Source organism: Onychostoma macrolepis, chromosome 21, assembly GCF_012432095.1.
Source record: "Onychostoma macrolepis isolate SWU-2019 chromosome 21, ASM1243209v1, whole genome shotgun sequence".
Taxonomy (NCBI): domain Eukaryota; kingdom Metazoa; phylum Chordata; class Actinopteri; order Cypriniformes; family Cyprinidae; genus Onychostoma; species Onychostoma macrolepis.
The window spans coordinates 11162091-11176061 of NC_081175.1; the positions used below are offsets into that span (position 1 = coordinate 11162091).

Consider the following 13971-nt stretch of genomic DNA (forward strand, 5'->3'; position numbering starts at 1 on the left):
GTAAATATAGCAAAACTTAATTTTTGATTAGTAATATGCATTGCTAAGGATTTAATTTGGCAATTACTTTAAAGGCAATTTTTTTTCAATATTTGACTGGTTTTGTGGTCCAGGGTCACATATATGCATGATTAAAAATCTTTTTCTTTTTTTAAATAATCATATATTTAACTTGCATATATACATTAAAAAGTGTGCAGTCATTATTTTAGTAAATATTAATAATTACATAATAGTTAACAGCTATTGTGTTTGCAAAAATTTCTATATTGTTGTAACAATGGGTTTTGATCCAAAAATGTTTCAGCAGGGGAAAACAATGCTGAATACAAATGCAAACACAGACAGGTTGCATGACATGCCCTCATCCTTACAAAAAAAGAGCAAAAACTATGCAAGGTTATAAAAAATACAACCCAGACTGCGCTTGCAACAAGGATAAACATTCTTTGTGCTGAACACAATGTGTTTGTGCAATTAATTATTGTCTGCCGGAAGCATGAAACCTTTAAAATGAAAGAAACATTTAGAAGAATTCACAAAATGTATTTCTAAAGTAAAAAAGAACAAAAAAAAAAAAGAATTAAATCCAGACTTGGTCATGTTTTTTCAATATTTTGATTTTTTTTTTTTTTTGCACATTCAGATTCCAGATATTCAAATGTATCTCTGCCAAATATTGTCCTATCCTAACTTATTTATTCAGCTTTCAGATGATGTATAACTCTCAATTTCAAAAAATGGACCCTTATGACTGGTTTTGTGGTCCAGGGTCACATACGTATATGCATGATTACATTTTTTATTTATTTATTTATTTATTTTAAATAATCACATTTTTAACTTGCATATATACAAAAAAAGTGCGCATTCATTATTCTAGTAAATATTAATAATTACATAATAGTTAACAGCTATTGTATTTGCAGAAATTTCTATATTGTTGTAACATAGTACAAGTGCAGAAATTGATTTTTCATTTCTTTCATACTAGCAAACATCATCTAAAACAATAAAAATAATAATAATAATAATAATTATCAGCTATCATATCTGGTAAATTATGAGAATTAAGAATGAATAGTCTGCACAGTGATGCTGCTGTTGATATTGATGGCGAACCATGATAATTCACGTATGCTTAGAGCTGACCGTAAAGGAAATTTTCAAAGGAATAACAGTTCTGCATGATCACCCATATGTTAAATATCTGCAAGTGTTTCACATGCACAGAGGAGTAATATGACTGCCTGGTGTCATGTAATGAACCTTCATTACGAAAGGATTACTGAATATAAAAGGAAAACATCTGTGGTATATAATCACATCTTACTTGAATAAAGATAGGCCTATAATTCCACTTCTTCTATAAAATTCTGACCCATTTTAAGAAGGAACAGCGCATGCGGTATGATCTGTCATTTCTGCTCTGCTGACTGATAAAAACACGACTGGTGCAAATATCAAAGGTTTTTTCTCATTCTGCATGTTTTCAAAGAGTGTTGAAAGATTCCTAGTTAATTAACACTCTTAACTTAAAAAGGTGTCAAAGCTCGATGGTAACATATTTGAACTGGAATCACCACAGCCTTCATAATTTAACTAAACAGACTGTTTGTACGCTATCTTTCCCATGATCATGCATCAGGTTTCATCATGTATGAACAAGAGAAAGCATATATATATATATATAAAAAAAATTTTTTATTTATTTTTCTCAGTCTGGTCCAATAAAATATACTGGTAATAAATTATTGTATATAAAAAAAAGTGCTAATATTATCATATTCATGTGGTAAATGATTACAATCTCAAACTCTCCGATTAATTACCCAGTTGTAACAATGATTTGAATATAATTATAATGTATTATTCTAAAAATCCAGTTGCTCTGGCCGTGCCAGTGAAGCATCTACTTAAAGTATTACAACAGATTAGAGTACATTTGATTAAGCAGACATGAAAAGTTTTCAATGTAAAATTCATAAATACTGCAAAAACTGAGTAAAAAGAATCCATAATCAAAACTCACAAGCTACAAAACACACACACACACACACACACACACACACACACAAATTAATGAAATACTTCTATGTAATGATCTATGTCAATAAAGAATATGACTTTTTTTATGTATATATGCACTAAGAATATAAAATACAGTATAATAAAAAAGAAAGAAAAAAAACATTGCGTTAGTGTGAAATGATGTGCCATTTCTCACACATGCATGCAGAGAAAAACAGTGGGTTAAAAAAAACTCTGCCAACCAGGTTTTACAGGAGACACAAAGCTTCAGAATACTACAATACTAAATCTATTCTTAGTGTCTTTAATTTATGAATTATGTTGTATTATGTCTCAACGAATTACTTTGAAATCACAGGCAAATAAAACATATATAATTATGGTACTCTGAATTATAAAAATGTATTGGGGAAAAAACTTTACAGCAGATAGTTTGAGAATATGGTCTGTTTAATTACACACCCACAAATAAAATAATGAATTTCCTAATCCAATTTACACTTAATAAAATAAGCAAAGTGTGATTTTATATTCACATAATAACTATGATGTAAATGGGTATCAATATATTTTATATTATATTAATATAAAATATGTATATATAATATAAATAAATATAAGGTAATAAAGATAAAAAGGTTATCAGTGTAATCAGGATCTCTTTAAGTTTAACAATAGAAGTCCCATTACATTTAGCCTAGTTTAAGAGGTTATGGAGAACAAGAGGACTGTCAATACAAGCGTAAGGAAAGAAAGAGAGTGTGCGAGAGAGCTAGACGGGGGGAAGTGCACAAATCCGCTGTGGCGGGCCGAGGGTGTCAGGCTAGAATCGCCTCAGATCTCTTTCCCGTGACAGACTGTTAACGGCACACAAACTCACCACCCACCCAAATGATCATGGTTTTTATAATAGAGCACCTTCAAACAAAATATCAAACTTATATAGAATTTATTATTGACATATTTATTTTTAATTTTACAACTAATAATGATATGAACCAAACGCTTTAATATTTAGTGATAAAAGCGGCAAAAAGTTCACTTACGCCTGTGGTTCTCAGCTAAAGAATGGGTTTTGATCCAAAAATGTTTCAGCAGGGGAAAACAATGCTGAATGCAAATGCAAACACAGACAGGTTGCATGACATGCCCTCATCCTATGCAAGGTTATAAAAAATACAACCCAGACTGCGCGTGCAACAAGGATAAACATTCTTTGTGCTGAACGCAATGTGTTTGTGCAATTAATTATTGTCTGCCGGAAGCATGAAACCTTTAAAATGAAAGAAACATTTAGAAGTAATTCACAAAATGTATTTCTAAAGTAAAAAAATAAATAAAAAAAGAATTAAATGCAGTAATAATCTTGTGTACAGTAATTTCAGGAAAACTGATGTTTATTTTTGTATAAAAAAAATCATTCTGGTACTGTGTTGCATTGCCACATGGCTTCCGATTCAAGAATGATTTTTGCAAATTCACAACAATTCGATTCGAGATGATTCACAATTCGATTTTGCATTCGTTAAGTGCATTGCCAGGATTATTTAAATGCTTCCCCTAAATTCTTTAAATGCTTAATCAGGGTGCAAATTACACAGCAGCCTTTATGGGCAAAAAAAAAGCACTTTTGTCAATTGTTAGATGTTAATTATGCAATAGCATGACATATGACATATGTAGAAATTTATGTAAGCCAGAATTTAAGAAAAAAAAGAAAAAGTAAGAAAAAAGCTTTAAAAGTATTATTTCTGTTAACCATTGTCTATAGTGTTAATATGCAGGCTGTCATTTTATGTCACACCTTTGCATGATGTGAGCTTCTTTATGTTATTTATCTAAAATAAAATGCTACAGTATTTAACTTTTCCTTCCTATCGGCGAATTATGATTCTGAATGAAAACGCGCCCGTTATCTGTTTGTTATAGTAACGAATGCAACTTTCATGTATGTGATTGAGGGATCAACCTCGTGCTCTTATTTCAAGGCTGTTGTTAATGCTGAAGTTATTTTAATAGTTTCCTTTGTGCATTCAGTTTAATGACATTGTGAAAAGTAATTTATCATTCAATGGAATTGTGCGTATGCTTTTAGACACTGACATTGTTTTTGCTCCGTCCATGCAATAAATGCGCAACCTTCAACTGCTCAGGTAATGTCAATGGTATGACTGAGAGCCACTGAAAAACTACAGAAAAGTCAAAATACTTTACTAGAGCTATGAACGGAGTGCGAGCACAATCCTGTGACGGGTAGTAAATAGTGGAGCGCGTGAAGGAGAGATGTGAGGGCAGAAACAATGCTGTTCATGGTCTCCATTCATTTTTAAACATTTACAAATATTTTAAAGCATTAAATCCCTATAGAAATCGTGATTCATTCAATCCATAGCGTTTTAAATTGCATCGTCAGCTTTTGTAATTGATGCATCGAGAAAACGTGTGAATCGTTACACCCCTCATAAATACAGAAATGAATTATATTTAGAGAATACATTCAATACACTTGATTTTCGATAAATGAATTAACCCAAATGTAAATAAATACTGGATTATATTTTCCAACCACTAAAATAATCAATGCATGTAATTGGTCTAATTCAATTTTTTCTAATAGTGACCAAAAATAATATGAAATTTCTTGTTGCATGATTATGAAAAAATGACAAAAAAAAAAAAAAACACATAATTCACTTTGAATTCTGAAGCAACCTGATTGATTGACTCATCAAACCCTTGGAGAAATCAGAGGTTAATCTTGTTTAAGAGAAAACTGTGATCTCAGCAACGCTGCAGGTCATTGGTCAGCACCAGTTGGGATCAACCAAAATTGAACCTATAATTCTTTTTAAATAAATATCCCTAGATACCTTGTTTACATAACATTTTATTTTGAATGAATAAAATTTTATAATATTTTCATAATATTTAAAAATGATAAATAATACATTTCTCAATCTCTAAAATGACTGCTTTTATGTAACCAAAATTAATATTAAGCAATAATATAATTGTTCACTTTTCATGATCCAATACAATCCCTGTTGATAATTTTCAGTCTTACATTACATTATGCCCCCTTAATGTTTTGTTTAAATTTTCAGTTCATCCCATAATAGAAGTTAAATGCATCATGAACATAATGTTCCTTTTATGTTTCCTTTACAACACAGTCTAATAATCACCCTAATTTAATTTAAATTTAATCGCACCTTTTTCCTAAAATCTGGGTTATGGCAACGGGACAGCATTCATGTACAGGACGGTTGAGTGTCGGTGGAGGGAGGGGCTGGGAGCGATGACAGTAGGGTGCTGGTTATGATGGAGAATGCGGCAGTGCAGTGAGACGCTCTTACCAGTGGTGGGGGGCTGTGCACGAAACAGGTAGGAGTTGGGGGAGAACTCGTCATCGGGAGGGGGGTCCAGTATGGCATGGGATGAGCCGCTGTCCAAAAGGGGCATCTGACACTCCCTGATGGAGGTGGCGGCCTGGTGCAGGGGGGCGGAAGGGGGAGGAGGGGCTGGGGGGAGCAGACTGGATGAAGGCGTGGGAGGGAGGGGGCGACCTGAAGGACACACACACACACATACACACACAGTGGGAAAAGTGTGTTACTTTATGGAGTGAAACCGTTGCTGATTGCTGAAATTCTAACCAAATAAAGTGAATCACAACCATTTTATTCACTTCCCAGTTGCTCATACATTCCCTTCACAGGATCTGTATGATGTTTAGCGTTTATATTCCACAAGACAAAAAAATTCAATTTACATAAATGATCCTGTTCAGAAATTTAGATACCCTTGGTACCGTTGCTTGCAGCCTTTTGTAACAGTTGCGTATGAGTATATCAAATGTTGCAGGATGTGAGGAGACCGTGCATGATGTTAAGAAACTTGCAAATTCAGTACAATAAAATGCATTTTTATTATTCCTCTCATGTATTTTTAATTATTATTATTATTATTTAAAAAGGGAGGGGGGATGAGTATGAGAACTAATGAGCAGGATTGTATGAGCAGCTGTAGCATAAACCCAGAAGCACTTATTTTAACAGACGGCAACACCCTCTGTTTCTGAACTATGTTTGTCACCAAAGACACTTTCTTTCACATCTGTTTGTGCTCTGGATTTTCAATCTCTGCACAAAGTAAACTCTGACACGAGTCATACAAAAACGAGACAGGTGCACAAAAGAAAACATAAATGAAAACTCAGAAATGGAGCATTGAAATACAAGGTAGAGATACATGAAAACCAGAAACTTGTAGAATAAATACCACATTGAAAAGAGAGAAATGTGAAGCTTTGAGATGCTCTAAAAAACCTTCAACTCTAAAAGCCGTGGTCTGAAAGGAGGTCAGCTTTGATGTGGCTTTTAAATTAATGAATAGGGTATGTATAAATAGATGCAATATCCTGACAGTCTATATGCAGAATGCATTCACAATACAGCGAAAAATAATATTCAATATCTTGAAATATACCTCAATATTTATCTATTTGCTCTTCAAAAGCTTAAAGGATTTGTTTTTCAATCAAAACGAACATCTTTTTAACCAAATAAGCATTGTAGCCAAGCAGATTTTGCATGTAAAAGCATCATCATTTAGGAATATGTTTAGAAAGTAAAATTAATTGAAGCATGCCACATTTTCCACATTTTTAGCACTAAATGAATACAAAATCTGTATTTAATCATTTCAATGCATTCAATCGTTTAATTTCAGTTATGTGCATCAATATAAGGATTAAATATATTACACAGTAATAAGCAACAACATTTACATACTGTACAAAAACTTATCTAGACAGACTAAAAACCATAAAATAATCAAGAGATTCAAGATGTTGCTTCATTTTATATTGCCAGTAAAGTCATTGTGAATATATTATGAATCTTCAATATATACAACATCATATGCAGTGTTTTTCTCTTTGTTTGGCTGACCGTGGTGATGACACAACAAGCAAAGAAAGGGATTCAGATACATGATCAACCCATCAAGCACATGCTGGGTTTGTGATTGGGAGCAAGGCCAGCTGATATATTCTGGACATTTTACCACCCCATGCCATCCGCACTCGTGTGCAGCCAACAGTCAAAAGAACTGCTGTGCCGGAGTGGAACTGTGTCATCGGGGCTCTCCATGTCATGTCTACAGTGACTAATTTAATCAATTCTTCTTTCTGTGTCTATGATACCATCCAGCCCTACTGTGGACGTAAAACACACACACACACACAAACACACACACACTCTCTCTCTCTCCAGATGTAATGGCTCTCATTCACTAATAATTATGAACAAGTGCTCTTTCTTACAGCTACATAAAATGTCCTCAAACAGCTAAATTTATTTGTATCCTCTTTCTAATATTAATAAATGTGAATTGCTTAATACAGGGATTCCTAAAATTCAAACTATTTCTTGAAGTTTTTGTTTTAATAATATAAAAACACATTTGCATGTTCATGGTTCTTTGATTTCAGATGGTCAAATGACATGTAGGCCAACAAATCTTTATTTTTATTTAGAAATTATTAAAATGATTTAATATTTTAAATTATTAGCTTCTCATCAACTACAAACCCTAATTTGGAAGCCTAGCTTAGTAAAAAAGTTGTTTTAGGAATTTCATTCTTGTAGTAAGGCTTTTTTCTTCACAATATCAGAACAGATAAATCAACCTGAAATTTTTGACTTTATGCCCACAAAAATATCAAAGTAATTAAAATAATTCACAAATTCTATTAAATTGTATTAAAAGGATACTATGTAATATCATAACAGTTATATCAACCTGATATTTTTGACTTTATGCCCACAAAAATGCAAAATTAATTTTAATGAAGAAATTATATTATATTATATTATATTATATTATCATAGAAGAGGTATATTCAAGCGATTGTGCATACAAAAGGCATTAAGCATTTTTAAATGAAAAAATGCAGACCAAAACAAAACAAACACAGTTAACTCAGTCATGAATCTCAATTTCTGTGAGAAAACGTTTGTGCATGCACAAATATGTGCACACACAGCTAGTCACACTGCGATTATGATTTCACATCCTTTTTCAGATGAGTGAATGAGAAAGAGAAAATCTGCAGTGGCACTTTATTGTCCACCATCAAAGGTGGAAAGACGGGAGAGGACGCAGTCAGACTGTGGGAAAAAGAGTGACAAATCACACGTAACCAGCGCAATTTATCACTCACCACACTCGCCCTTTCTCCTTTATCTGCCGTGTACACAGAGCAGACACCTGTGGCAGGCCAGGAGACAACAGCACACACAAACAAGAACTGCAAACCACACACTCTCTCACACACACACACACACACACACACACACAGGCGATCGTGTTGCCTTTCCCTGTCCTCTGCAAGTGTGAGTTGGCAGGTCTTCAGGCTGGAGTGCAGCAGTTAGCTCTGTTTCAGGGCTGATCCACTCAAGCAAACAGAGCAACTCCTGCACAATCCCTCTTTCAAGCCCTCTCACTCATTCTCCATTTTTCCTCTCTCTTTCTGCTCATCCTTTTCCTCTGTTACACTCTCTCACATCTTGATCTGCTGCATCTGCGTTCACAATGGGTTGGTCAGTGACATTTGCGAAGATTTATCATATCAGTGTCCAACATAACAAACAAAGGCAAAGGAGGGCTGTGAGCACAGAGGGGGGGAGACATTGAGCGTCACCCGCACAAAATGGGGGAATCATAAGTCACGCATCATCCCAGCGACACATGAGGCCGCCAAACAAAACAAATGTTATTGCCAAGATTTTCTCATGGAACACAATCAACGCCTTTCAAAATAGGCGTTCAAAATAACTACAATAATTAACTCATGTCAACTCGGTTAAATGACCTCAGTAATGGCATTTTGCTTATAGACTTTAAAACGCAGTTTCAAATTCGCAGAGAGGAAGACAAAATAACTCGCAATGTAATGAGTTACAGAATGGGATCTGAGTTATGGAGGAAAATGAGAGGTTGCTGTTTCATAGCTCAAAAGACATAATCGAGTTCTCCTTTATGTTTCATATCAGCAAATAATAAATGTGTTGAGCTAAAAACTAAATCGGATCTTGGTCTTGGGAGAATTTGAGAAATGTTTGAGCTCATATTGGAATCTCCAGCCTGATCTCAGGGCAATTCGTACATATTTTACGAGGTGGCTAATACATACGAATTTGTACGAGTGAGATTTTTGCTAAATCGTACATATTTTACGAGTTGCCAATTCGTATGGATTTGTACGAATGACCTACACCTAACCCCGCCCCTAAACCTACTCGTCACTGGGGTTTAGACAAATCGTTCTAAATCGTACGAGTGTATTAGCCACCTCACAAAATACGTATGAATTGGTTGTGAGATAGCGTTGCAAGCTCAGATGTTTGATTGTAGACATGATGGTGTCTTGGTAACACTAAACAGTTGTTAAGATCTCTTGTCGAAACCACTGTGAAATTACTAGTAGAGACAGAATATTTAGCTTGAATATTATTTGTAGCAGTGGTGCTTTAAAGGGAATTTTGGAGACAACTTCTTGGAGTAGATTTTAGCATGCTGTGCTTTAGTGTGCAGTACTCTCAGCATGGCAAGGCCCCTCTCCAAGAAGTTGTGTCTCTAAATCCATCCCTTTTAAAGCACCACTGCTTCAGCCTTCAATTCACAGTTTGTAGGGCTGCAACTAACTAATATTTTGATAATGGATTAAACGAATACTAAAAGGGGTATTTTATTTTCATTATTATATATAAGACTTCGAAGACAGAGAATAAAACGTCAGACCCTATCTAGACATCCTATGAGGCTTAAAACACATACAGTGCTAACATACTAACACAGAGCTCCAAAAAACTTTTGGAAGCTCATATAATTATTTATTTATTTGATATTCTGGCAAGAAGGAATACTTTTACACCAATATGTAAAACAAATTCATCTAACAAAATAAAATTTTAATTGCAACACATGTTAGAGCCATAAGAATTTTAACAATGGGTTTTGCATATTTATGTATGTATATTTTAAATAATTATACTGCATCACATGACTTCATGACTTCACTGATCAATTTTATACAAAATATGCATGTGTGAGTAGCCGTTAATATTTTTTAATTAGAAGAAGGAGGAAAGGGGTTTGGTGAAAGTTAGTCATGTGACCGCTGCTTAAACCCAAATTCAATTTGAAACTTGGAAAAGTGTAATTAGTTGTTATGTTTGATTTTTAATTTTTGCTGTCACATGACAAATGAAAAGTAAATTGTTACACTGCACGTTATGGCTTTGTGTGTCAAATCCTTTGTGGCTGATCCCTATAGGAATGGATTATAGACCAATATTACAACACATTAAACAAAATACTTCACCCTCATGTGTTCCAAAGATGAAAGAAAGTCATTTTTAGGTGAACTATCCTTTTGAGACTGACTTGTTGCTTAAACATTCAGAAAACTCAATAACTAGACCCGAGTCGATTTTGAAAATATGTAGTTTTATACATCCCTAATTAATAGGCTTTTTCTCAGGTGAAAAACATGAGCAAAAGACTGATGCAAAAGTCTTTATTTGCTCTTTTTAATCTCATTGCTGTCTAGGTAAATCAGCTGAGATGCTCTATTAAAAAGATCTCATTTCTGATTTCTTTTTTATGTAGGAGAGCTATAAAGAACAAGTGGAAATGCAGGTGGAAGAAGAAAACGGTAATGATGGTGAAGAGCATATTTGGCCTTGAATGTACATAAAGACAGTGATTCAGCACCACATCAAAACTATTCGTGATAAAATACAGAAGGAGTAACACAGAAGAAAACAAGCTGTGAGTCCTCTCAAAATCTCTAAGACTGACTGTCTGAATGTCAGTAGTGGCAAGCACACACTGGCCAGCTGGAGAATCACAGTCGGGTGGGATTTCAGAATCATTTTTGGGTAACCTCTTTAGAAGTGCAGTAGTTCCCATGGTGACTGAGCACCTGTGGTTTGCAGATAAATCGGAGAGAAATGGAGTGGGCCACAGTACATTCCCTTGATAACACCTGTAAGCGATAAGTTCAAAGCAGCGCGGTGCTTCAGCCTCCTGGATCACTTTGTGAAGTTGTGTGTGGGGGTAATTATGGAGTCGTTAAACTTGAAGAATATCTAGGGAAAAATGAACTGCTTATGCCAAACACATGCAGGAAAATATCAAGAGCTGTGCAGGTGTATGCGAGGATTTTTATTTTATTTTCTAGCTTGGTGAAAAACAGGTGTGGGAGCTACCTTTTCATCTCACCGTCTGTCTCGGCCCATCTGTGTGTTTCCTCGTCTCTCTCTCAGTCTGTTTGCTTACATTGAGTCTCCATTTCAGTGTCGTGGGATGCAGTAGAGCTCTTGACTGCCCAGACTCTGTTTTCTGTGTAATAAATCTCAGCCTTGAACAATACCAGTGGAGGTGCTGTTGGAATGGCTCGTTTGTATGGTAACCTTGGCATTGCGAAACCCCAGGAGACTTCAATTACCAATAAACATCCTTATCAGTAACAATCAAACGGCACTCCCATCAAATCCTGCAAATCTTAAACTGAGTAATAAAGACAAAAAATGATTCTAAATGTCAACATAAAGACAGCCAACGTCAAGTCAAGTCCAACTCTCTCTGATCTTTGCTTTTATTTCAGTGATAAAAGAGGTAAAGTACAGAGTCGAAATGATAGGCAGAAGCTGGATTCAAACTCAGGTTGCCTGTATATTCACATTAACACTGCGCAATATGTCGCTGCTCACGCATGACCCACCAAGCCACATCTCTGACGGTTCTTTGCTTCTTACGAGATCTAATGCACTCTTAACAGAATGCGATATTTGGCAATAATGTGATATGACACTTGTGTCACTGAGATTTGACCCTTTCTTTTTAAAGGCCCTGGGGGAAGTTTGCTGCATCGGATGGGCTCGCTATTTTTGGGAAAAGCGCAACAGTTTGGGGGCACACAGAATATGACATTATGGCTGTGTTCCAAAACCTAGAGAGCTGCCTACGGAGGCAATATTTTAAGGCATCATAGGCATGCTCCTGACATTGCACACATTTCAAAACTCAGTTCTTTGTTTGATTTCTGTTTTCTGTTTTTTTTGTTTTGTTTTTTAAGTCTCTTATGCTGTCCGAGGCTGCATTTATTTGATCAAAATACAGTAAAACAGTAATATTGTGAAATATTATTGCAATTTAAAATAACTTTTTTCTATGTGGTTGCATTTTAAAATGTAATTTATTCCTGTAATGGCAAAGCTGAATTTTACTCCACTCTTCACTTTCACGTGCCTTAAGAAATCAACCTAATATGCTGATTTCATGCTCAAGAAACATTTCTAATTATTACTAAAGTACTGTTGTGCTGATTAATATTTTGGTGAAAACCATGGTACATTTCATGATTCAGGATTTAACAAACAGCATAGCTTGTTGTTTTTGCACTAATCATCAAAAAAGATCATTAAACATATGGATGAGATAGCATTTGGGAAAACACACTTTGATTTTGGTTTAGCTCCCTCTTGCCATTACTTCATCTTCCTCTTTTACTCTTTCCTCTCACATTTTTATTGGCTGTTTCATCATTACTCTCCAGTTTATCTGAGGTGCTCACCTGAAGGCAGGTCAATCAGATTTCAAGCATATCAAACTGGCTGAGAACTGGGGCGCAAAGGCATCTAGCATATACAGTTTTTGACTCTCGCTGAGACAAGTCATAAACATGAAAGAACGATGAGTCAAATCAAGTTCATTTGTATAGCGCTATACATAGTGCTTCAAAGCAGCTTTACAGAAAACCATTCCCTATTGCCCGCATTGAGAAAGCCAAATGAGATTTTGGCAAGAAAAAAATGTTTAAAAAACATCCTCCTCTGGCAAAGTATATATTTGACTATAAATGCACATATGACAAACATTATCATAAAGCATGGTATGCGTAATACTTTTATGAATAAATTATTGTATATGTTAGTAAGACAAATGTTTACATTGTAAGGATACTGGCTGATTTATGGTCTAAGTCAATCCTATAAAACAGAATTATTCAGTGAATCATCCTTCACTGTCAGGCTGGTATAGTCTGTATCTGTCAGTAGATGTCACTCCCTATAGTAATTTATAGTCTTTGAAATCCATTCTAAAAAGACTGGAGGAGATGGTTATGTAATAGCTGTATAGCTGGAATGTTATGACCAATTTTAAAATGCTGCATTATAGAGTCTAAATAAATTGCTAAAGATTGCATTTGTAATAAGTAATTAAATTAGCAGCCTTTTTTTAAGATGAACTTTAAGTGAGCATTAGATGACTGTAAAGGTTAACAATATCAGCTGATTTTGATGAATTAAAAAAAAATCTCGAAATGTCATCCAAAAATAACCAAAAGAGGTGCTGATATATTGTGCATCCCTATAGTTCAAGTACTAAAATGCTTCAAAATGCCCATCACTAGATATTCTACAGATATCCCAAGGTAGAAGCAGGCTTTTTTTCTTGACTTCCAAGCAAGACTTTCAAGTATGTTTCTCTGATTATATTCTGCAAGCTACCGTATTAAGAAACATGGTAATATCAGTACTTATCATTCAATCTGAATGGGTTTATCATAAAAGAGAGTCTGCTAGTGAACTGCTGAGTCTGCTCTCATGTAACACAAAGCAGCACTTAGGACTTCTCTCTGTCATCAGCTTTTGGCTCTTCTATGAGGGCATGAATTACTCACTGCACCAGCCCACCGACTGCAGCTGCCTTTGACGTCTGCTACAACGAACAGACGATATTCTTAACTGGTGTCGTGAACAGAACAAAAGTGCCCTACTTTTTTCACCCTCTCCTCCATTTTTTCCTTCTTTCTCTAAAGCTTCCACCCTTCTCCTTCATACAACATCCTCCCACCGATGCGCCTTC

At 34.9% G+C, this 13971-nt stretch overlaps 1 protein-coding gene across 9 annotated transcripts in view; it reads right to left on the minus strand.

The window, feature by feature from the left end:
- The window catches only part of tenm2b (teneurin transmembrane protein 2b), a 191887-nt gene that overhangs the window by 75686 nt on the left and 102230 nt on the right, over positions 1–13971 (minus strand). For 5 of the 9 annotated variants that reach the window (XM_058759075.1, XM_058759076.1, XM_058759078.1 and 2 more), the window contains one exon: positions 5388–5597. The exons of the other annotated variants lie outside the window; for them this stretch is intronic. In XM_058759075.1, the coding sequence (XP_058615058.1) occupies positions 5388–5597 (210 nt within the window). The remainder of the gene's footprint in view (positions 1–5387; positions 5598–13971) is intronic. 9 annotated transcript variants of the gene reach the window in all.